General features: G+C 39.9%; 1 protein-coding gene across 2 annotated transcripts in view; it reads left to right on the forward strand.

Annotated features, from left to right (window-relative positions):
- Ca8 (carbonic anhydrase 8) overlaps nt 1-26039 on the forward strand; it is a 102519-nt gene extending 76480 nt beyond the window's left edge. Inside the window, exons 8-9 of one of the 2 annotated variants that reach the window (XM_005066731.4) lie at nt 5103-5272; nt 23956-24093. In XM_005066731.4, the coding sequence (XP_005066788.1) occupies nt 5103-5237 (135 nt within the window). In that variant the 3' untranslated portion in view covers nt 5238-5272; nt 23956-24093. Of the gene's footprint in view, nt 1-5102; nt 5273-23955 lie in introns of both variants that reach the window. The other variant, XM_021225226.2, reaches the window with a different exon arrangement.
- The last annotated feature ends 612 nt before the right edge of the window (nt 26040-26651 follow it).

Raw genomic sequence — 26651 nt, forward strand, 5'->3', positions numbered from 1 at the left:
TCTTCCAGGTTGCAGGGTGTCCACTCATGTCTCTGGTCCTTTCCATCCTCATCTTCTTCTCCACTTCAAGTTATTTAGAAATGAGTAGCATATTTCAGTGGAGTATCCTTACAAATCTATATGGTGATCTATACCACATACTTGTTTCCCTGCAGTAATGTCTGTCTCTAAGGCCTGCTCTCTGGGTTTATTGAAGACTTTTATCTTGAAACATTACTCATTCATCTTAGCCTCTCGTTTTGCCGTGGGATGATTCCACATGCACTGGAAACCATTTAAACCAATAATGGATTTTGAGGAGTGGTTATTTCAGAAAAATGACATTTTAGCAAGACGAATTTCCCTTCCATCTCAACTGATGTTTGAATTCTTCAAAGTGTCACTGTGATCAGGGAAAATCATTCTCATGAAGTGAAGTGGTCTGCAGAGTGTAATGATTGAGGCTGGCATTTGGCGACATCTCCTCTCAAGTAGTTGTTTTCACAGAACGTGCTCCCGGCTGAGGCCCCGGCCTTGGAGGATGTTCCTTAAGCTTAGGAAAAGAAAATATAAGACTAATGGAGTTTTAAAATAAGCTGCAAAGTCAGTAAAAAATGACAGAGTTCCTATGATGTGCTTGGGCAGTTAAGTTTTTAGTCCACATTGCTTCTCATGGGTCATGAACTTCGCACAGTTTCTTCGTCTAGTTTAAAGTGAATGCTGAGAAGCAGGACTTTAAGCTTTCCTATCGGATTTGATTTACTATCAACTTCAGCTAAAGATATACCTCCAATGCGAAAGGTTTGACATATAAAGACGTTGCGCAGTGAGGGCCTTGGTAGTAATTAGTATTTGTGGGGCACTGCTGGAGCTATGCTGAGTGGTTGTGCAAGGTTTCTTCTTTACCGTTTACGTCACCTTGGGGTTATTGCCATCATTGTCATCTCTGTTGCACAGGGGGAACTGGGGCATAAAGAGGTGATACCATTTGGTCATTTAGGTCCCAGGTAGTAGAGCCAAGAGATCATGGCAGTCATTTGGATGCAAAGCCCCCTCCCTCACACTGTGTTCTCTTTGAAATAGTGTAGGATTCTGTGCTGCCCAGGGTCTTTCCGTTTCCACCCATAGGAATGAGCATCAAGGGAAAAGCAGACACTGACGGAGGATTCTCTGAAGCCTCAGTGCTAGAAAGCATTTAGTTGCCATACGCAGAGGGCTCTGTGTAAGACCCGAGAAGGTCTAGTGAAAAAAACCATGTTGATTTAATAGCGCCTTGCTTACCCGACTGGCATTGCTGTGTAAACACAGTGTATAGGCATAGAGAAAAAGCAAATCAACAGGGCAGTTCCAGCTGGGCCGACTTTCCTCACTAAAAATCAAAAGAACAATCAGTATTTGGAGACATGGAAAAATAAAACAATACGAGTCATCTTTGTAATCAGGCTGCTAATCTAACCTGTCACTTATGGGAGTGAACTGAATTGGAATGCTGAGGAACTTAGGAGAACACATTCATAGGGTTTTGCTGTCATTTACAGATTTCCTGGCCCTTTTTAAGTTTGAGTTTTTAGTGCAAGGCCTCGAGTTAGTTGATCTCCTGCGCTGCTTCTCTTTCTGGTAGACAGAATTCTTGTGTTACAAACCTCTGTAGCCACAGGCTTCTGTTATATAGATGTTGACTGGGTGGTTGTTCAGACCACAGCGCTCAGTACCTGGGCTGTGCAGGGCACAGTTGTACTGATCTGACCAGAACTTCTAACATAGTTGTTGTGGTATTGGGAAGAGCCAGGTGGATTAGAATGGCAAGATTTGGGACAAGAGCTAATTTGGAGTTTTTCTTAGCTTCTAGACCCAGTTTCCTCCTCTGTGAAAAAAACGAGGCATGCCCGTTTCATATTGCTGTGTAGTGTTTTAGTGATGTAACAGATGCTGTGAGTTTCTCAGGTAGAGTGAGCTAGGGGAATGCACATGAGTATTTCTACTTGCTATTTAAGTTCTTCTCACATTCACATGTGGTAGACTACAGATTCTTAGGAGGCTCAAACCTGACAGGTCACAGCAAGGTCCTCAGAAGCCTGGAAATCTCTCCATATGTCACAATCAAGAGATTACTGAAGATGGGAGATGGGCTGTGGAATTGCTAAGAGAAAAAGCCAGGCTTAGACATTTGGAGACACACAGGTATCCTTTGCACTCGTGTTCTCCAGAGGGCTAGATGAGAGCCAGGGCAGTCTACTGATGAGGGAAACCATAAATTTATTTATTTATTTAATATTCCATACATGCATATAATGGAATAGAGTCAGTAAGGTGAAGGGCCTGGGGATCATCCACAACTGTATTGGATGACTTGATCTTAAGCATGTCTGTTGGCAACCACTTACTGTGATTCATGAAAGTGAGCACTATGTCATGTCCAGAGGACAGCATTCACAGCACTCCTCCCCATCTTTCACTCTTATGTTCTTTCCTCCCCCGCTTCTGTAATGTTCCTTGAGCCTTGATGGACACAGAAGGTTGATAAAGATGTCAATGATGTGTGTCTGCACTGATTGCTGTCTGTGTAGTTAGTTACCTAGTAACAGTCCTGCCACTATGACACCAGTGGGTATCTCTTTCCTGGCAGGTCAGTATTGTAGCATTCAGCCTCCCTGTAGCGTAAGACAGTAATGTCTTTTTACCCTCAGCTGTGTGCATAGCATCATCTAGCATCATGAGTGCTAGTGAGCAGGGAACTTTTCCGGATAGTTTGAGAATGACTCCTCTCTGACCTGCAGTCATAGGAGGTGGTGTGTTCAGCAATAAAGTCTTACCTTGCAGTTCTAGTGGCCATCAAGGGGCAATGACAATATCCATTTGGGTGCCTTCCTGACCAGTAACTTGTGGGGAGGTGTCCCATACCTTGCACTGCAATTTTTTTAAATGACCCATTTCCTTGGGGAGTGGCCAGGTATACCTCATTTAGGGCACCTACATTTGGATGAATTCATTTCTTTTAAAATTATATTTTTAAATTAGCTTAAGTAGTATGTTGTCATAGGACTGTTTCATCCATAATTAGTTTATGTTAGTGTCTTAGTTATGTTTTTTTTTCCTGTGAAGAGACACCATGACCATCGCAACTCTTATAAGGAAAACATTTAATTGATGACACTTGCTTACAGTTTCAGAGGTTCAGTTCATTATCATCATGGTAGGAAGCAGGGAGGCATGCAGGTAGACATAGTGCTGGAGTAGCTGAAAATCCTATATCTTGCAGGCAACAGGAAGTTAACTGAAACACTGGCACAGGAAACCTCAAAGCCCACCCCCACAGTGACACACTTCCTCCAACAAGGTTATACCCACTCCAACAAAGCCACAACTCCTAATAGTTTCACTCTCTATGAGATTATGGGGGCTAGTTGCATTTAACCTACCACAGTCTACCTGTCTTCCTCTTGTGTCTTTCTGGGTCTGAGTTACTACCTCACTTAGTCTGATCTTTCTAGTTCATTGCAGATGCCATTTTCCTTTATGACTGAGCAATATTCCATTATGTATATTATTGCAGTTTCTCATTCATTCATTGGTTGATGGACATTTGGTATGATTCTATTTCCTAGCTATTATGGAAAGAAGAGCATTGAACACGGATGTGTAAGTATGTCTGTAGTAGGATACGAAGTTCTTTGGGTTTGTGCCCAGAAGTGATATAGCTTGGTCATATGATAGTTCTATTTCTAGTTTTTAAAAAAATCTCCTGATTTATTTCCAAAGTGAGTGTGTTAGTTTACACTCCCAACAGCAGAACACAAGAATTCCCTTTTGCCATGTCCACATTAGTATTTGTTAATTGTTTGCATTATTGGTGATGGCAGTATGACCATCCTATTTGGGAGCAATGGAATCTTAAAATGCTTTTAGCTTGATGGCTAAGGTGTTTCTTACACACACACACACACACACACACACACACACACACACACACACATACAAATTGTTCAGTTTATAGCCCATCTTAAAAAATAATTTTAATTTATTTTTAAATTATGTGTATGTGTCTCTGTGTGGGTATGTGCATGTGTGAGTGCAGGTTCCCTCAGAGTCCACAAGAGTTCATCAGGTCTTCTAGAGCTGGATTTACTGATGGTTTGGAAACTCCTCATGTGGGTGTTGGGAACTTAACTAGATCTTATGTAAGAGCAGTTTGTACTCTTAGTTGCTGAGTAGTCTTTCCAGTTCACAGGCCATTTTCAAATTAGGTTGTTTCTTTTCTCTTTCTTTTCCTTTTTCAGTTTTTGTTTTTTGAGACAGGGTTTCTCTATGTAGCCCTGGCTGCCCTGGAACTCACTCTGTAGACCAGGCTGGCCTCCAGCTCACAGAGATCTGCCTGCCTTTGCCTCTTGAGTTTATTAATAACAACTGTTTAGTATTTTAGGGGGATCTTTATATATATTCTAGGCACTATAATTCTCTGTCAGATGACTATCTGTCAAAGATACTCCAGGAGTCCATGAATTCTTGTAGCAACTCTAGCAAGTAACCAGTGCTGACACATGGTGACATCTGAGCATGCTGACTAGGAATGCACTTGTGAAATTTTAACAACATATATTCCTTTCTTTACCCTTTTGTTCTGTGTGTGTACTTTAAGCTGACACAAAAGTTTTGTATGTTAGGGTTTTCATATTAACAAACCCAGTAGTTTTCTACTGATTTGGAGTTACCTGGATCCCTACTGTCTTCCTTTAAAGGCATTGTCTCATATCCTTAGGTCTGGAACAACCAAATTTGTTTTCTTGGCCTAAATTTTTTTGATTTATTATTATTTTAAAGTGTGTGTGTGTGTGTGTGTGTGTGTGTGTGTTGTGAGTATGGTACCTCTGGAGGCCAGAAGTGGGCGACATACCCCTGGAGCTGGAGTTTTGGGCAGCTGTAAGTGCTGGGTGCTGAACTCAGCAAGGGAAACATTCTTTCTTAACCACTGAACAATCTCCAGCTCTATTATTTCTCTTTTCGAAGTTTACCTTTCATTTTTTCTTTTACACTTTCATTTATGTATATTTTAAGTTGTTTATGAAACTCTGAACTTGCTAGTGTGTGGCTAGTAACTGATTCCTTTTTTCTGCATTTCTTTTCAGATAGAAGAATTCCGAAGGCTGAGGACACATGTTAAGGGGGCAGAACTTGTAGAAGGCTGTGATGGGATTTTGGGAGATAATTTCCGACCTACCCAGCCCCTGAGTGACAGAGTCATTCGAGCCGCATTTCAGTAGCAGGAGAGACTGTGATTAAGCTCATCTGTATCAGGGTATGTGAGATTAGACAAGGAAACGAGTTACCTTAACCCAGCATCCCCAAGTCACTCTATAGCCACACTGCTGGGATGTGCTTCATTTTAATACATTTATGATGCATTCTCACACCCCATTAATGACAAGTCAGGTGGTCCTTTTAGTTTCATGAATTAATTTTTTAAAAATCTATGATTCATTTTATTTTTCTGCTTGCACATCTCTAATCCCACTTCCTGCCTTAGTAACGTCTTTCATAGGGAAAGGCTTGTATTTGCAGAGGCAGGGGTATTTCATAAGGAAAAGCCTGTACGTGCAGAGGCAGGGTTATTTCCAGCAGTCTCTTTCTTTAGCCTTCACTTTGTCATCTCCTGAAGATGCAATAGCCACTTCCTGTGATCACGGAACATGCATGGAAGCCTAAAAGAATGAGCCTTCCTGCTTATCACTTTGTAGGGTCATCTTGTTCACTGGTTATAGTGGGCTGATCTGGAAGGAGTGAAAGTCCTATACCCTGTACAAGTGTTTTTATTAGCATATGCTACTTGTACAGAATAATGGGTTTGGGGGTGATATTTTCATACATATGATATACCTTGGTCACATCACTCATGTTTGTTTCTTAGGAATACTTTTTTATTTGCATAGCCAAGAAGCATATGTTAGTTATTTTAATGTTGTAAATTTTTTAATTGATCGACATATTGAATTCAACGTATTTATTACTTAACCTTAGGGAGCTTACAAACATGGGAAAGATAAAAATATGCAAAGGTTACTATGTACTGGAATCTTTCTTTACCTTGTAATCACCTAAGTGTGCATAGATCAGAGACATTGTAGCAGACAGAGGCTTCCCATAAGGGGGGCACATCTACTAGAACAGTGCCTGGAGAAGCAGAATATAGCTGGGACTGGTGATATACTCTGGCATGATGTGTGAGTTGTACTAGGGACTAGGAAGTCATAGCTGAGTGGATAACTCAGGCCTTGAGGAGCTCACAGTCTATGGCCTGGCCACTGTTGATGGAAATTTCCAAAGACGATGGTCTTGTCATGTGTTCTTCAATCTTCTTTTCTTGTCTCTGTTATTACTCTATATGATAGCGTCTTATTTTCTGGGGTATGCTTTGCTCACTCTGTACCGTACACCTTTCCTTTTGCTTGTTGACCCCTTTACCTGCCCTGAGCACAGTCAAGCGCTGGTTTCAGTGGATGCTCTCTGCTTTTCTCTTAAAGTAGACTTCATTTCATGACCCCCTTTTATTGTTATTTATGTTTTCTTATTTTTCTATTGTATTTCAAACCTGTAAGGGTTGGAATTGTTTTATTTCGCTATGAACCTACTATAACACATCATGTGTTATACCTGCCTTTACTTCAGGCCAGTTGAAATTTCTTAGAACTGCAAATATGAAGCAGTCAGCCTCATTTCTTCTCATTTCTCAGTTGGTCAGTGTAGTTCATATTCAACTTCCTCTAACTTGATATGATGAAGGTCCAGCAATTGCACCATTGTTAGGAGTGGGAAGAAGTATATAGTAATTCAGATGTTTTTTTTCCAGACAGGGTTTCTCTGTATTGTTTTGGAGGCTGTCCTGGAACTTGCTCTGTAGACCAGGCTAGCCTCGAACTCACAGAGATCCACCTGCTTCTATCTTCCAAGTGCTGGGATTAAAGGCGTGCCACCAATGCCCTACATAATTCAGATGTTAAAAAGAGAAAGTCCAAGGGTGCTTTAGGCCTAGCCTCAAAGTAGATAAGCTGAAGAGCTAAAGTGAACTAAATCCAAAATCACTATTGAGAACATTTTTTTCACTGATTGCGGGTGTACCCAGGGAAAGACATTCATGATTTCTGCCCTCATCCTAGAGTCTGGGGAAAGAAGTCTGACAGTAGAGAAATAGCACTCAAAAATCCGCAGTTGCAAATGGCAATACATTATGTGAATGAAAAGAACTAAGGAAGTGCAAAGGAACTTCTAGGAAGAGAAATATCTTTGTGCAAAGGCTTCAAGGCGTGCTGGCTGTGGAGAGGTAAGATATGGGAGCACTGAGTCCCTGAAGGAAAGCCTGGTGTGTTTGGAGTATAGAAATACAGGGTGAAGTAGGTAAGACTCAAGTAGCAGATGCTAGTCACATTATTGTGGACATATTACGAACCTGTAAAGACTTTGTCTCTTTTTAATAGAACACTTTAAGAAGAAATTTAATAGATTGAATTAAAGTGTACCAGAGACAGAGTAGAAAGGTTTTAGAAATATGTTGGATAGCTAAGATGATAGACATGGAGACCTGGAGCTTAGATTAGAAGCAGTGATGGTAGAGAGTAGGTAATGTATTGGAAATAGAAATTGTAGATGATACCCAGTGATGAACTGGGTAAGGGTGGCAGGAGATGGAATTGTCAGGTTAAATGGTAATGTTTGGGTCTTAGGAAACTGTGGGTAGGATTCTATTGAATAACAGCAAGAAAGCTGGAGGTGGTCGTTTTGGGATCAGAAAGATAAAGAGTTGGAGTTAGAGCATGTTGATAAAGAGATACCGGTCTATCATAATAGTGGGCTGATAGGAAGGGTGCTAAAATTTCAGGGGTAGAGATGTAGAGATGCACTGGTGAATGTTCTCACTGCTTAGAACAAATATCTGTTGGGAATAACTTATGGAGAAAGGAGTTAATTTGGCTTGGAATTCCAAATTTTAGCTTGGTTGTTCCTCTGTATCTGTTTGGGCAGAGCATGATGGTACTACAGTCTTGTGATAGAGAGAGGACCTTCCTGGAGACAGTGCACTAGAACTTTGTGATGATGGAGGACCTTCATGGGAGGCAGGAAGCACACAGAAAGAAGGCACAGAAAGAGGCCAGCACAGGATAGAGCCCAAAGAACATTCTCTAGTCATCTGCTTCCTCCAGCCAGGCATTGCCCCTGTCTATCACCTTCTCCATCAACGTAATCATATTATAAATCTACGAAGGATTAGTCCGTTGGGTAGGTCTGAGCCCCCATGGTCGAGTGGTCTGCAAACACTTTCCCACGCACACCCTGTGGTAAGCTTTACTAATCTCCTGGAAATTTCTTAATCCATAAAACTGAAAATCAAAATTAGGAGTCAGAAAATTAGCCTGGGTAAAATATGGAAGTAGTTGGCACAGACAAAATATATATATGGCATTCAAAAGTATCAGAGGGATTATTTCACTAAGTATTTATGAAATCTTATGTGGGCCTTTACAGTATAGTTGATCAAAAGACAGGAAAGTGGAACCATCGCTGAAAAGTTTACACAGCTTGACTGGGAGACTTTTCCTAGCAGCACCTGGGCTGAGGTCTCCGCCTTGGTGCTATGAGTGGCGTGGCAATGAAGGGTGCCTGTTGCCATGACTGAAGTTAATAGAGGGGTAGTGGTACAGGTACCACACCCTGGGCACTTTCCAAAAGGGTGTTTGTTTAACTTTAGAAACGGCTACCCAGTGGTTTCTCAAAGTACTTCCAGCCCCATCAGAAGGGGAAGCTGCAGTCCCTTCATGCACTAGCACTGTCTGGCTTTATTGGTCTTTCTAAAAATATTATCAACACATCAAGCACACAGATTAACAGTATTTATTGTGACATTTTATACATCTGTTCCTTACATATTTATCATGATCAGCTATGTCAGGTGAGGCAGAATGCTGCGGTAGATTTTATTTTGATCACAAGAAATCCCAGAACTTGTCTTCATGTACAGGGAGGGAGCAGAGTGTGCAGCTGAGCAGTTTGTTCTTGGGAACAGATCTTGGTACTGAAGACTTAAAAACTTGGAAGACTGCAGCTCCGAACACACACTAAAACTGGTTTTGTTAAGAGAAAGTGTTTTGCATGCTCCAAGAGGAAGAAAGAAGGAAGTCCGGGTTTATAGACTGGACCTGTTGGTGCCTTGCTTTCATTTTTGAGTGAGGAATAGGGCGGTGACCAGAAGGGTGTAAGTGGCAGTGGAGCTGGGAAAAGACCCCAGTGGAGTAGAGGCAGGGACTACAGAAGAGGGTCATAGAGAGGTGCAAGGGCGATGCTGAGCAGTTTTCCAGGCCACAGTTGGCACTCTCTTGTGAATGTAGTTAACTGTAAATGACACCTTTAATGGCATGGTATTATTGCCTTGGGTGTTTGATTCATAGCTAGTCTAGACCAGAGTTGCTCCTGAGTATCTAAACAATCGTCACTATTCTCTGTGTGTCCTTTGTCCCTCTGTCTTTCTCACAGAGATAGAAATCCCATACTGCTTATGAGATTATGTATATTCAAGATCCTTAATTATTTGACAGAAAAGTGACATTTACTTTTTCTAGGTTTTTAACTAATTACAATTGAGATATCTTTTTTCAAAGGGGGAAATCCTTCAAAATTTCTAATTCTGATTTTGTCCTTTTTATGAATGTATTTTTATTCTTTTGTCTTGAAATGTATAATACAAATGTATTCATAGTTCGACATAAAATTATATTGGGAAATCAGATTTATGGATGTGTTCTTTTTATTTGATATTTAATAATGCCCTAAGGCATGTAATTCAAATTTTTATTAAAGTGAAGTTATTTGACAGTCAGCCTTTGAATTTAATGCATGAATGTTTCATTTAAGCTCTTGGAACTAAAGAGGGGGAAATTCCATGGTAGTTGTTCTCTAAAAATATTTAAAATAATTCAGATTTATTTCAGCTGTGGTTTTTGAAATAACTTTAGTTTTGGAATTAAAATGACAGGTTTTTAAAATGTGACATTTCTGGACATCTGGAGGGCTTTGATAAGGAGAATTATTGTTCCCAGGAGGAATCTGAGACCTTTTTATATTAGCATTTAAGAAGTGTGAATTATGATTTGGTAGTTGTCTATGGAGTTAGCATGTAACTCATCAAGGTGCTAGAATGTGACGGCTCACATTTCAGGGAGACAACTGCTATTATAAGATCCATCATTTATTGAATTTTAAAGAATATTTATTTTTATTATGTGTGTGTTTGAGTGCATGCCACATATGTACAGATGCCTATGAAAGCCAGAAGGTGGTGTCAGAGTCCCAGGAACTGGTGTTACATGAGGGTGTGAGCATTCCGGTATGGGTGGTAGAAACCAAACACAGGTTAGAAAGTTAATTGCTGAACCATCTCTCCAAGCTTAATTAATCTTTTAAAAATAGGATTCAGAAAAACCAAATCTTAATAACAGCAGTAAATAAGAAGACTAAGTTTGGGGTGATGCCTGGTATCATTATATTGGTACTGATCATTTGGAAGGTAATTATTTGCATACTTTATTAAATGTTAGCTGAATTTACAAGCTAATGGACTGGCCACAGAGTAGCTCACCCAAGACTCAAAAAGCATTACTCCATGCACAGGTTTTCACTAGCTGCAATTAATCAATGATTTACTTTCTTTAATATAATCGCCAATTATACATGTTTTCTTAAAAACCTTTCTTCTTAAAATTAAAATAACAACAAACAGAATTGTTGCCATTTTTCTTTCTGAATCTTTGAGGCCATCCTTGACTGTGTTGAACTTTTCCAAATGTGTGCCTTAGGAGTTAATGATTTTGTCTTCTTAGCTTTGATGAGACAACAGCTAGCATCACTTTCATTTCAGTTTTATGACCAGAAAGAATTCTAGGCCAGAAAAACACCAGGAATTATTGGAAAGGAAGTTTTGTGTAAGAAAGGCGAGGTGTGTCTCGCTGTTGAAGCCTACCCATTATCTCTCCAGGATAAATGGAAAGCTCAGAGGCAGATTTTCAGTCATCAGCACTTGAGCTTGAATCACTTAACACGGTGTCCAATGGACAAAAGTATCAAGGCTCCACAGATAGGGCTGTTTTCTATTTACTGGATCCTATAGAATTCCCTCAGAATGAAATAGATTGTTCAACGTTTACAGAATTATTTCAGGAAAATGCCTGAACACCAGGGATACCTAAACCATCTCTTCAGTTTTGATTATGTAATATAAAATTATTATTGGCCTGAGAGTGAAAAATATCAGAACTATGTAGGCATTATGCAAGTAATTCCTACCTTAAAATATGCCCCCTTTCCCTTTGATGTTTTAGAAATATTAATAATTTATTATGTATAAATCCTTATATGATTTATTTTTTCTCACTTGAGAATTTATTAGACAGTTTGAGAAGAAGTAAAGATTTTGTAACCAATAATCAATGTATTGTTGACTGTTATGATGGGGAATGTCCTTCTGTATATATGTTTCTTTTATTGGTTGATGAATAAAACACTGTTTGACCAATAGAGGCAAGAAGATAGGTGACAAAGATGCTGGGGAGAGAGGCAGAGAGAGGCTGCAAAGAGATGCCATGTAGATGCCAAAGGAGTAACAAGTCCAGGCATTCTCTGGTAAGCCAAGACCACATGGAAATACATAGATTTTTAGAAATGGGTTAATATTTAAGATAGATCTAGCCAGTAAGAAGCCCTAGACATCAGCCAGCAGTTTTATAATTAATAAAGCATCTGGGTGCTTATTTGGGGTTGAAAGTCTACTGTGGGACCTGGTGAACAAGGAAGTCTAGCAACACTGTTATGTTCTGATCCCTGAAATACAGTCAATTGCATGATTTTTTTAACACCAAGAAATGTTTTCAGATGAAAACCATCATGGCTGTGACTACTGTATGTAGTCTAAATTTGTTCTGTTTGTCTGTTGCCCTTTGCTCAAGAGATGTATGTTGACATAAAAATGGTTTTAAATAGATAGCTTAGTGGACATGATCAGCTAAGGGAAGAATTTACTTCTAGGAGCAATAAGGCAGACTTTTCCGATAGATAAGTAGATCATATCTTAGAGTAGGCTTTTTGTCATGCCATGGGACAGAACCCTTTCAGTTCCTGAGAGGTGTTGATGGGAACCTGGCTAGAAAGCTTATCCCATCAGACCTCCTGGGTTCCTTTGACTTCTGGGTTTGTGTGGTGAACTTGCCTGCTTCTGTCTCGACTAACTTTATCATGGCAAAGGCAAATGAGAGGACAACAGCAGGGAAGTGATCCGGAGTCGAAGTTAATAAGGTTTCAAAGTAAGTCTCCAGCTAGAAAGGTAAAAGCTAAAAATATAGTTGGGGAAATTGCCAACAATGCAGAAATGAGTGCAGAAATCCCCAGAAATAACATTCTCTTCAATAAGGATCTTAAGAAGACATTTTCTCTTGGGGACTGCCGGAGTCTGTATTCTGCTCCTTTTAACAGAGTACACAGTAGAGGCACAACCACATAGAAAGCAAACCCCACACTAGTGTGACATTCTGATTGAAAGGGAAAATATAATCTGTAGTACAACTCTTTCTCTGTCCCACTAGCCAGCTCCCAAATAACGATGCCGAGACTGCTTACTAGTTATGGAAGCTCAGCCTTCAGCTTGTGCTTGCCTACTAGCTCTCATAACTTAACCTGTTTCCAGTTATCTGCATTTTGCCTCAGGGCTTTTTGCCTTTCTTTCATCCTGTATGTCCTGCTTTCCAGCTTCCTCAGTGGCTGTCTGGCTGACTGGATCCTGGCATCTCTCTGCTGTCTCCCTCTGTCTCCCCCAAGCCTAGATTCCTCTTTCTAGTTATTCTCTACCTGCCAGCCCCTCCTATACCTCATCTGCCTAGCTATTGACAGTTTAGCTTTTTATTAGACCAATCAGATGACTTAAGCAGGCAAGGTAAAACAGCCACACAAATATTCTACAACATAAACGAATGTAACATATCTTTACATAGTTAAGCTAGGATTAGTAATTTGCCTAACAATTTTCTCAACTAGAAAATCTCAAGAGGATTTCCTAGAATGTCAGATTGGCTATTTACAATTCAGCCTGCTACTGGGCAAGATTAGATGGATATTAGGAATTGCTAGGCTTCCTTCACCCCCGCCCCCACCCCAGGAACTTATTACCATCAGGAAGTCTTTAGTATTCTACCTGCTTCTGACTATTTAAATATAGTTTATATTTGAGGGACCACACTTTTCCTCAATCAAGTCCTTCTCGGGTATACTGGCCTTACTAGACTTTAGTAGTTATGTGAGTTTAGATCCTCAATCTTTTAGCCTTTAACTAATTTCCTTCTTCTAATAATGTGGTTAGGAGTAAGTGTTACTCTCCACTTAGTCCACTGAAATAGGAATTCCTGTGTACTGGAATTAAGTTTATCCTAAAGTATTGCATTAGGCTGGTTTTCTTTCTATAAGACTTCCGAGAATCTTTATTATCTCAAGACAGTCTGGTATAGGAAAGGGTTAGCAGGAGAGCAGCAACAGGATTGTTTGGGAACCCAAGGGATTCTCTGTGGTTCTGGAAGACATAAAGTGGGGAGGATAATCAGAGATAGCAGTTGTGGGGACCAGAGAGCCCCTATTTCCTCTCTAGGGAAGGGCAGCTCTAGGGTGTGCTCTTTTTTGGGTGTGTGTGTGTCAAATGGTTCCTGAATTCATCCATTGTATTCACAGTCCCTTTTATACCAACCAGGCTCCCTGCTTACTGATGTTCAAAGGTGGGCTGTGTAGACCCTGGCTGCCTCACCTTACCCCACATTTCTAATTTGTCACCTATTTCTGTATGTTTTCCTTCTGATAGCTTCCAGAGCCATCTAGTATCGCTATATCTGCCGTCACTACCTGTAGGGTCAGCATCAGATTATGTGCAACTGTTGCCCCATTCCACATAAAGCTGCTAAGGAAAGAGACACAGATAACAGACAGGACTCAGACTCTGGTGTCATCTCCAGCTGCTTGTCAGCAGCTGTCTGGAGAGTGTTAATGGTTCTGAATTCAGCTGTGAGCACAGTAGGAAAGAGTAACGCGACTGCCTGGTAATGCCTGCCATTGGTAGGAATGCTCTTTCTATTCTTTGCTGCAGCCCATAATGAAAGGTAACATTATTAACATGTGACTCTAATGTTCTATCTCCTAACTCTGTACTCTTTTGAAATGAGCTTTGGAAAGCTGATCTGCTTTAGCCAGTACTATGTTGGCTATTGTGAGGAAGTAGGGAAACAAGTCAAAATGGTTGAATCCTCTGACTTACTTTGTCAATATTTTCATCACTTCTATAGAGGTTAAGGTCCAGATTAAGGGCAATAGCGTCTACCCCTCCAATGTTCTACTTCTTAATACTATATAGCATATTGCTTACAAGCAGTAAGTGCTTGAGAAATCACAAGTCCTGGGGCTTGAGGAACAACTCAGCCACTAAAATTCAAGGCTCATAAAAAAGATCTAAAGTCTGAAGTCTCAGGGTAAAAGAGGAATGGCATCGTTATCAGTGAGGCAAGAACAGTAGCCTAGCAGGGCAGAGGGACTTCCTCTCATGCCACTGTGTGGGGGAGAATTACTTTCCTGAGAATGGGAAAGGCTTAGTAAATGCCTTCTGTTTCATCCTCAGTGACAAAATCCCAGAAATATCTTTCTCATATTTGGAGACTTCAAAGCCAACCTCAGGATAAGGAGACATGAAACTGTCTGGAAGGGCTCATTCCTTGAATACAGAGCATTCCTTTTTTACACACAGAAGGTACTCCCTAGGTTTGAGGGGTCCCCTTCATGAGTAAACGCAACACAGCCATGTGGGCCCTGCCTCCATGAACTAACCTAATGTCAGTCATGTGGGCTCTGTCTCCATAAACTAACTTCATGTCAGTCATATGGGCTTTGCCTCTGTGATCTAATCTAGTCCCATTCATGTGGGCTCTGTCTCCATGTTCTATCTTCCCATCCAAGGCTCTACTTCCTAATATCAACTCTATAAGAACTAGGCAGGATGAAAGGACATAAACATTTAAACCATTCAAGTATGCATAGGAGAAATCTTATAAGAGGAAATTGGAGGCTAACATGAGCCTCCCGAGGCTAAGCAGCCATCTACCTGAAAATATTTTTAATGGGAATATAACTAGACACAAATGATTGCTTTTAACTACAAGTTTTAGAAAATGTTTTAAATGGCATATTTAACTGTTTAACTCTCTAGCTATTTTAATTTTACCTAAATATCTCAGTTAATTGTTTTCATAACAGCTACAGCACTCTCTGCCTAGTACTTTTGACAGACTCTGGAATACTTACCAAGATTATATAGAGATTTCTCCAGTCAAGAAATAGGCCAAGAAATAGCAACTCCTCAAAATAAATTGCTAAAATTGTAAAGCCATGACACCTTCAGATACATTTATTCATTACCTTCATTATTAACACAAACCCTGAAAATGGTCTGCATTCTTGCTGTTCTCCTCTCTCTGAGTTCCCATGATTCATTCTGGGATGGGTTTGATGAGGAATGTAAGGTCATTGGTGCTTGTCTACAGAAGAAAGGGAGCCTTCAGAGACTTCTGAGGAGCTCAGCACTGAACTGGATCTCAAGACACTCTTAGTTTTTTGCCTAAATCATCCCAGGTGGTTACTCACTATGCTTAGAAAATAGAGTTAAGGCTTTTTCTCGCTGGGAATACCTCCTTTAGCCTTTGCAGCAGCATAATAGACAAAGGCTATAGCCCATCACCTTCATGAAGTATGTGCCTACTGCTCACTGCTGGGATGCCATCTAGATGAGGGTACTTTTATTCTCAGTAAACACAGATTTCTGATCAACATTTTAAGTGTTCTCAGATTCACATCATCCTCCTGTTTTACACCTTTGTGCTGCAGAAAACCAGCAGTGACTTTTTCTCTTTTGCATGCCTGAAAGTTCATTCTGATTTTCCAAGAGCCCATCATGTTTATTTAATAGCATTTTTCTTTAAAGAATGATTATTATTAGAGGATCACAGCAACAAAATTGCTGTAAATCTAAAGCAAAGAAATAAGAATAACAGTGTTGCTTGATACTATTGCATCTGTACTGGCCTGCCCTTGGGATTCTGACAGGATATGTCCTCAACTGCAGCCATTAAGAACACTACCTGTGCATATTCACTATGTTCCCCTTTAAAAGGACCCTGTTCTCCTCCCATCCTTCTTTCCCTCTTTCTCTCCCTCTCTCTGACTATCCCCCTCTCTCCCCTCTCTCCTCTGTTCCCCCCCTCTCTCTGCTTCTTTGCTTGTCTCTCCTCACGCCCCTGCCTCTCTTTTCTCTTCTGCTGCTCCTCCCCCTCCCCTTTCCCCATTCTCTTTCCCCCAATAAAAAAAATCCACTCCACACGAGCTCTGTCATATGGTGTCCTTCTCATGCTTTTAAAATTACAACATTGCTAATAATCAAAATTCATCATTTGTGGCACATTTTGATACCTGAAACATTTATATAGGAAATACTTACCTTTACTTATAATGAGATACGGTGCAAATAACCCCTTTCTCATAATAGCTGCCCAAATCCCAATTCAGCTTAATTTTATTGACTTGGATTTCTGGACTGAAAGAATTAAGCCTGAACTAGTGAAAAATGAAGAATATGTGCTTTCAATTAAGAAGTAATTAGACACTCAATCACCCTTACAACACACCAGGGAGTGAGGAAGAGGGAAGAAAAATGTGGATCACTGTAGTGTAGAAAATGGTTTTGTTAATTAGTTTAGTGCTAATTGAGATTGAGAAAGTGTCATAATATGACATAGGCTTACTTCTGAATAATTTTAAAAGCTAGGTTGAGTGTTTCCTAACTCCAACCCTGAATAATGTGGATATTTGTATCCTACAGAGTAGGTAAACATTTCTGTACAGATGCTCGTGAGTGATGGAGAGGTCTGTGTTCTTGCTTTTATTTCAGAGATAAAGAAACTGAGGCAGAGAAGCACAGAGTGGCTTGCTGAGGTCACAGCCAGTAAAGCCATTCAGATCTGGTGGGATTAACTCCTGAGTGTGAGCTATTTAACTGCACCTAGTGGATCTCTGCCTCCTTACTCCTTTCAAATAATTCCCTGGGAATGAGATTATCTGAGGAGGCAGGGAGAAAGTGTCTGTTTTCACTTTCTGGGCTACCCTACTAATTCCTCTGAGGGTTCACTAACTCAGATATGCCCACCATGTGAATAATGTACAGAGTGAGGTTTTGTTGTCCAGTCCACCTCCCATCTTTGGTTCATCCCCTTTCCTGCTTCAGTATGGCTGTAACAAGTTAACCTGACATTCTTTTGCCTTCTGTTTCCATGACTCCAAATATAATCGGTCAATATTTGTGGTTAAAGAGTCGAGCAACATAGCACTTAATGAAGCAGTGGCACCAATTTCCGGAGCTCTGCTGCCAGCGACAGCCATCTCCAGCCCCAGGTGACCTGGATGGGTGGAGGCCCTGCAGCAGGCATGTGAGAATAGCATGAGTCCATTGGTGTGCCCACGACAGAGCTGTAGATACTGCTTTTCCCTCACTTATAGAAAGGTGGAGGGGAGGCTACAAAAAGAAAATGGAATCCACATGTTGAACATGCTTTGCACTAAAGTATGTAAGGAATATTACTTGTGTGCATTTGATCTATCTAGGAATCTGTGTGTACATGCGTGTAATGATCCATATGGAGTATTCTGTGCATGCTGTCTGTCTGCTATGTCTTCTTGTCATTGAGTAGCTGCATGCCATACTTTTAAGTGTTTGTTAAGTATAGGTTATTTTTTAGATCTAAAGATTTATTTATTTTATTTTTTATGTGTGTGGAGTGGTTTATCTGCATGAATGTGTGTGTACAATGTGCATGCCTGGTGTTCATTGTTGGATTCCCCTGGAACTGGAGTCAAGGCTGTTTGTGAACTGCCTGGTTTGTACTTGGAACTGAACCCAAATCCTTTGGGAGAGCAGCAAGTGCTCTTTACCACCAAGCAATCTCTGCATCTCTAGTATTCTACTTTTACACAAGTTCTGAAATTTGTTTACAATTGGGTCATTCCAGTGTTCTATAATCAATTATATTGTGGTCTAGTTAGTGATGGATTTTTCTTAAAATCTCTTAGTAATGTAATTATCAGAGTTTTATTTTAACTCTGAGAAAAATTTACTCTCCTCAAGGGCTACAACAATTCACATGGTGACTAGCTGTGGCCCTTTTTACTTTACCAGAGTCCTTTGGGAATTCTGATCATTGCAATTTGCACAAGGATGGCTTTTTGCATCACATTGAGTCCTGCGATCTCATTCTTGATGCCCTATTGTATTCCCTTGTTTTGTCTAGTGATGTCACTGAATGCAGTGCTTGTGACATTAGTGTGAACAGGCCCTTTACCAGTCTATTCTGATAAATCTGATTCTCACATATGTAAGATTTCCAGATAAACTAGACAGTCATTTTATCTGAAGGACAGGAGTAACAAAAGAGAGTAACAAAACACAGTGAGAAAAAGGAAGGAAAGAATACCACCAGAATGTGTGACTTGTATTGAATATCACTTAAGGGAGTTTATTTCTTTATAATATTGAGGGGCAAAGGGTAGATACTGGTTTAGAACAATTACTATAATCTTTTGTCATTCATATATTTATCATTTAGGTATCATTTACACATATATTTCGTGTAATTTGTCTCTTCACTGAAGTTTCTCTGGGTGGCATATTTGGGCAGAGTCACCTGGGGTGTGGCTGGACAGTGAGCACAGTGATGGCGGATGAAGACCCTCCACTGCCTCTCTCGCTTGGGTCTATTATCAGTAGTCATTCAACCTTTGCTTCCTCATAAATGAAGTGGAGACAGCAGGCATTTTAAGTTCCTCTTGAGGTAATGTTAAGCAGCAGATTAGCATTCCTGAAACATGAAAACTCACTGTAACCATGATGCTTTTGATGGTCTGTATTGACTACTATCTTTTCCCATTTTATTTTCATATTGATTAATATTTTGTGGAAAACATAATTTGTTAGGCCAGTCCCACTTCTCTAATGATCCTTTCATATAGTTTCTAATGACTTTTAGTTACTTATTTTGAGTTTTCTAACTAAACTATAGTAGTATTTGTCAATAGTAACAATTTTATGTGTTTCTAATTTGAATAATTCTTACTCCTTTGCATCAATGGATACTTCTATGAATTTTAAGTAATTAACTGTGTTGTCTTCTGTTCTTATTTCTGATGCTTGGATCTCTAAGCCCAGACGCTTGTTCCCCATATCTTTCCTTGGAGTATTAAAAAATGACTGCCACTCCTAGTCTCCTTGGAGTATTCAACAACAACCACAGCTCCTGGTCTCTTCCTGTCTCTTCTTTGGTGTTTCCTTGTTTTCCTTTCTATAATTGGTGGCTATATTGGAAAAGCAGCTACATGCCCTTGCTTATAATAGAAGCACACTGAATTTCGACCTCTTCCTTTCGTGTGTGACTGTGATGGGGTTGTCCTTCTGTATGTATTTATCTTATTGATTGATAAATAAGACACTGTTGGCCAATAGGGCAGCATGATAGGCGGGTCTAGAAGATGAGGAGAATTTTGGGAGGTGTTGGTGGAGTGCAATTATCAGGCGTTCTCTGGTAAGATAAGAGCATGTAGAAATACATAGATTAGTAGTTATGGGTTAATAATTAAGACAGAGCTAGCCAGTATGAAGCCCTAGCCTTCAGCCAACAGCTTTATAATTAATATAGTGTCTATATGTTCATTTGGAGCTGAAGTGGTGGCACGACCAGGCAGATGAGCCAGAAAAACTCACGCATACATGACGGTTCTGAGCTACCTGCAGTAGCTTTCACCCTAGGGCTGAGGCAGGTGTTCATAGCTAAGTTCAAGCCAGAGGAGCTTGTACAGACCTCCCCAAGGATGTGCCACTAGTGTCCAGGAAATCACCATTTCTTTTTTTTAAAAAAAGATTTCTTTATTGTATGTGTACAAGTGTTTTGCCTATATATCTGTATGTATACTCTGTGTGTGTGTGTGTGTGTGTGTGTGTGTGTGTGTGTGTGTGTGTGTGTGTGTATGGTTCTTTAAATGCCAGAAAAGGAGTTTGAATTCCCTGAACTGAAGTTGGAATTGTTGTGACCCATGTCCTGGGTGTTGGAACCAAACCCTGATCCTCTGCAAGAACAAATGCGCTTTTAACTGCTGAGCCATAACTAGCCCCGTGTCACCATTAGTGTTTGTTTACTCATTCTTCACTCATATATTCCATCCTGACCAGTTTCTCCTCCCTCCTCTCTTGCTAGCCTTCCTCCCCCACATGCACATCTCCCCACCTCCCTAGATATACTCCTCCTCTGTTTCCCTTCAGAAAAGATCAGGCCTTCCAGGGATATAAACTGAGTATGCCATAACAAGTTAAAGTAAGCTAGACATGCCTGAAGGCTGGACATGACAACCCAGTAGGAGGAAAAGGGTCCCGAAAGCAGACAAAAGAGTCAAAGACAGCCCCTGCTCCCACTATTAGGAGTTCTACAAGGCATCAAGCTATCCAACTATAATGTATATGCAGAGGACCTAGCTCAGACCCCCTACAGGCTCTGTGGTTGTGGGTTCAGCCTCTGTGAACCCTCTGAACTCTGCTTAGCTGATTCTGTGGGCCACGCTGATGTTTTGAAAAGGGATACTTTAGTAGACAGACAGACAGTCGGCTGAGTCAGACTTCTTGTCCCTCACATGAGCCTCTGACCTTCGGCAGCCTCTGAGGGGCAGGATGTGTGCACACGTGCACTTGTATTGTTCATAGCTTTTTAGGAAATTCTCTAAAGGGATCTGAATTGCACACTTTCCCTGGGGTCTCTTCATTTAAGACAAATTAAGGTTCAAAATAGGCATATGAAAGATAACATCTGTTATAATTATATTGAAAGAATTGATGATTTAACAGACTCTTTAGAATGTGGTCATACTTCAAGGTTATTATTGTGCATAATAATCATTGCAGACCAGAAAAAATCCCTCTACATTTAAGCTTTTCTGTTTATATTTAGACAAATGGGTATTTGGAAGACATCCCAAAGAGGAGAATGCAAGCCTGATTACCTCTCTCTATTTGTCATTTCTTTAGATTGCCTTATCAAACAGATTCATGTTCTGATGACCAGATGACATGGTTATCAGAAAGAGTTTAGAAAATACACAGGATGCATCAAAAGGAATGTTTGTCATAAATAATGATCACTGATTGACCATTGACAATTTTGTTTTTAGCACCAATCACATTAAAATAATAGAAAAGGGGACTTCTTTGATGTATGAACTCACAAGGATGGGAAAGCAAGAGGAAAGACAAAGGTGCCAGTACCTTAGAAGCCAGAAGCACATGGTAGCACAGTGATAGAGGTAGCAGATGTGTTCTCAGGGTCCTGGGAATTTGCAGCAGATGTTTCCGGACATCAGAAGGCAAAGAAGCTTATGTTAGCTGTGTTGGTTGGATACCATTTGAGATGCAGTTATACCTTAAAATCCCCTTCTAAGGCCTGGCAAAAGGCTGGAAGTACTTACCTTGTGGAAAGCACTCAAAAGAGTTGATAATAGGGACTTTAGGCTGCCTCATTAGGATAGGGTGGAGGAACTGTTTCCTGAGAACTCTCAGTGTCTGGTTTCTTCCTCCCAACCCAGTGTCCGGTGCAATGTTAAAAAGACAGTCTATTTCCCAGATGACTCACAAGGGGAATGCCCAGGATGGCAGTTTGTGGAGTGAGATCCCAGATGTCAGTCAGTGCAGAGATAGCTGAGGTGGGGATGAGCTTCTAGAAGAGGTTTCTGCAAAAGGTGCAAATGCATCCTTGTAGGACTTGAACTTGCTATGTAGACCATACTGGCCTGGAACTCAAGGAAATCTGCCTGCCTCTGCCTCCTAGTGCTGGGGTGAAAGGTGTTTGTCACTCTTTCTGGCCACAAGATATTTCTTAATTTCTTGAGGCAAGTAGGGAAATTGGTAGGTAGCATTAGATTGAATTAATTATAAAAAATCTAAGAAGCTAATTCAGAGAAAGCAACATGCAGAAAAGAAAAAAAAACAAGTGAAACACATAGTTCATTCTCAATATTATTTATCATTACTATAATATAAAATAGTTCTTCAACCAAAATTACAGGGTAAATAAATTTGCAGGGAGGGATGGTGGTAAGGCCTGATTCACTTGTCTTGGGTGGTGTGCCTCTGTGTGGAGGGGGAGGAGGGGCTGTCTAGGGCAAGAACTTCAAATCTCCCCTTGGGACAGTCAACACCTAACACTTAAGCAAATTGGATGGTGTGCTTAGGATCATGATCGTTGTAATCACAAAAGCATCCATGGAAAGAATTGATTGGAAAGTTGCTGACATGTGAGAGAGAAAACAGGTAGTATTCATAGCAAGCATTTTTACTTATTTAATTGGTTAAATGGCCTCGATATAATTTTGAGAGAAATGAAAAAGTAAAATAGAACACCTGCTGCTGTCATCTTCCTGTACTTTATGTACATGTGTGTGCAGTGTGTACACATGCATATGTACACTCTTCCTTGGAGCATTTGCTTTGGGTCAGGCAGCATGCTGGGTCTACATCATCATGGTTGGGAGCATGGCAGCAGTCAGGCAGGTGTGACACTGGAGCAATAGCTAAAATTTTACATCTTGAGGCCTGACTATGAGGCAGAGAGAGCTAATGGGGAATGTTCTGGCCTATTAAGACCTCAAAGCCTGCCCCCAGTAACACACCTCCACCCATTTCCTAATCCTTCTCAAATAGCTCCTCCAACTGGGAACCAGGTATTCAGACATATGAGCCTGTGCGGACCATTCTTTTCAAACAACCACATTGGGAAACCTGTGGATTGTTATACTCCCAAAGTACTGTGCCCTGTATTAGTTTGCATGTTACTGTGCAATTAGCAATTAGTAGGACCTTTAAGATGCTTTAGGACCAGGAGGAAGTGGTTACTATCCAGCTGTGATCATTATACACGAAACTGAGCAATTTAAAGCTTCATTTAAAAATTTTTTGATATTCAGTTTATTACTTAGATCATTTTGTTTCGAAAGAAAGTCTTCCCATCATTAATTTTAATCTCTATTTTCATGGTTAGGATGATATCTTAATATGGTGGCCTTAGGACAGGTTTCACCATGTTACTCTACTGATTCTGGCCTTTTCTCAGCTTAGCTATCTTTATGACCTTACAAGTTCACTGTCTTGTGTTGGTTTTGATCATTCCTAAGAGTAAAATGCTGATTGTTTAGAATATCAGGACAATGGATCCATGATGTCAGTGTCAATGAAGACCGTGTCCACAGTTCGTCCTTCAAAAAAAAAGCCTGTGATTCTGAACGTACATGTGTTCCTTAAGAAAAATTGTTAGAAAGCACAGATATACAAATAATAAATTCCACACAGAGGCCAGCTCCAACTATTAATACAAACAACTATTCTGCCTAAGACAGGTTAATCCAGCCACATTTGGTCATTCCAGGTACATCTGATATTGAGCTATTAACCTGTTTCTTATCATTGCACCTACACTAAAATCATGCAATGTAATAAAATTTATTCAGTTTTCTTTCTGTTATATTTGTAATTTTTAGCTTTTTTATTATTCATTTTTATTTATTAGACCAGACATGTAAGTGTTTCATTTACAATATTACTCAAATATTAAGTTGGCTGAAAGTACCTGTGGCTGTGACAAGGTACTCTAATTCTTTCTGACATAGAAGCAAAATTATGTAGACCTTGTAAGAAAATTACAATGATAGCAAACCTGTGAAGATATTTTAAAATTTCTACATTCTCTCATGTTTAACTTTTTTTCTGTTGTAGTTGGACTCTAGAAACGCTGTTTGCTGTGTTAGGGGGGCAATGATCTAACTGCTTCATTTTCTTGCCTGAAGGAGGAAGACAATGGTCCCATGGAGCCCTTGGATGAGGACTGGAAACTCCTGAGTGGCAGCTCCATTTTAACCCTCAAGCCCGCATTATCGTCAGCTACTCCAGCTTTAATGGATATCTGTGACCATTGTCTGCACACATGCTATTATGAAACATTAGAAGTGGCTGTTCACTGTAAAGAAGCTCAGTGTATGTGCACACACCACAGCTTCTGGTATTCAGACTTTTGCACACACTGCTTATTGTAATGTGTACAAAGAATGTAAGTAGTTTTTAGACCTATTAATATGACTTTATCATACATCAATACGAGACAAAAGAAACCCTCCACACTTCCAGAGCCAAGTTATTCATTTTCTGTCTGTATTAGAAACTATGCTCATCCCAGCCTATTGTAATTCTTGATAATAAAATAAGAGTTTTGATCTACAACAGCCTAGAACTTCAAAATACAACATGAAGGAGTCATAAAATTATCTTGTGTGTTTTTTTAACAATCATATCAAATTTAATATCAAGCTTGTTTGTTAATGAAAACAATTTTGGAATTAATGAAAAATACTTTATATATTATATTTTAAAGAATTTAATTGAATCTAATAGAGCATATCTGAAACTATGGTTTCTACGAAGTTAAGAATAACACAAGAAATAAATAGGAAGAGTGAAATCGTGATAGCTTTGTTTTGCATAGTGGGAATATAATTCAATATTACACTATATTAATTTAGTATTGTACACTTTGTAAGACTTCACAATTCTTTAATCTCTAGATTGAACTTCTGTGTTGCGGCAAGACAGGCTTGAGCATATTCTTATTTTAAGAGTGGCTGTCCATTAAGCACATCTTTAGTCATATTTCAATATGACAGAATGATGCAAAGCAGTAGAGATGCTAGCAAACAGCAAGAACTTAATGAATAGAAAGTGACTATACTTGTTGACAAAACAAACGGCTTTAGTAACAACCTTAATTTGGAGGGGTTTTGTGGTGGTAGATAGAGAGGCAGCTGTTGAGAAGATTTTAGATCTGTTAGGTAGCAAGAGCATTAATGGTAACAATACAATTTTAAAAAATTACAATAGACCTTCCAGAAAACAGAAACAAAGATGGTTCATTGTAGAGTCATGAGCAGGAAGGAAGACGGGAGTCATGGTCCTGAGGAAAGTGGGAGATGAGAAGGATCCATAGCCCCAGAACACAACAGAGAAGCCACAGGCAAGGCTCCCAATGGCAAGGAGAGGCCCTGGATACTTGTTTTTTGTGTTTCTAGCATTTGCTAAAAAATGAAATGGCAAAGTATAGGTTAAATAAAAGGCAAACGAACAAACAAAACAAAACAATCCTGACTCTAAACCTTCGCATCATCCAGGCTAGCACTAGGAGACATAGCTGCAGGTGCATTGTAGTTTATAATTAATGGACTAGATCTACAGGCTTTCATGCTTGGCCAGTTAAACGGCACACCTGGTGCTTCTTTGGTAGATCAGTGCCTGGGACACAGTCATGCACAGATGTCCATGTCCTACAGGATGGACCTGGACTTGAGCTCTTGGTTTTTATGTCTCATACTTCCTTCAGTCTTTACCCATCTGACCCCGAAATGTATAAAGTGGAAAATGTAACTACAAAAACCAGCATGATTGACTTCCAGTGTGATAGCTAGCTGTCACATGTTTATCCTCTAGTCTAAGATAAGAATTTAACAAAGCAACCAAATTTATTTTCTGAGTATTTTCTTAAATGACCATTTAATATTAGTATCAATGGTGAAGCTTAATATTCTTTATATTCTTCCTTTCTATCTTTATTTATTTACTTATTTTGAGAGAAGTTTTCACTGTCTAGCCTTGACTATTCTGGGTATCTATCTCTGTGGTGATCAGATTGGCCTTTATCTCACAGAGATCCACCTGGCTATGCTGGAATTAAAGGTGTGTACTACTAAGCCCAACCAATATTTTCACATATGAAGAACCCCTTCAAGGGCTCATTGCCACTGGTTCAGAATGGAAACTCGAGTATGTTGTTATGAATGGATTTGAAAGTCTAATTTGTTCATCAATAAAATTGTAAATAAATGTTCTCAAATCTATATTACTCTGATGGTGAGTGGGAAATAAAATCAGAAGTTAGGCAATGGGACCTGAAGTTGGAGAATCCCTGTCTAGAGCAGAAGTAAAGGAGGGCACTAACTGGGAATGTGTGGTGAATTTCACCAATCCTGAGATTCAGAGAAAAGGCAACAGACTGAAGTGCCTTCCATGTATATTTCACATCTGACTTGTGGTTGTTAATGAACCTGATGGTGTGTGAGGGAATATTGGTTTCAGAGAATGTCAGTCTTCCAGTTGGGAAAAATGCCTGTGTTTTATGTGTGTAGGCACACATATGCCACTGTGTGAATATGGAAATCAGAGAACAACTTTGAGGGATTGGTCCTCTCTGGTATATCAACTTTGGGGATGGAATCAAACTTGGGTCGTCAGGCACTACCATTGAACACTTTCAATAGGAGTCTCTCCCTTTGGTGTTGTTCAGTCTCTCCAAAAGCATACCAATATTGCTAATCCTTCCAAAGCTTGATTTTGTTTTTCTCTATTGTGCGTTTCTCTGTTGTGATCTGCATTTTCTTTCATTACTTGATGCTTACTGTGGTTTTAAGCACTACATTTTTCATTATCTTAAGATTAGGTT

Source organism: Mesocricetus auratus, unplaced genomic scaffold (assembly GCF_017639785.1).
Source record: "Mesocricetus auratus isolate SY011 unplaced genomic scaffold, BCM_Maur_2.0 Super-Scaffold_6730, whole genome shotgun sequence".
Lineage (NCBI taxonomy): Eukaryota > Metazoa > Chordata > Mammalia > Rodentia > Cricetidae > Mesocricetus > Mesocricetus auratus.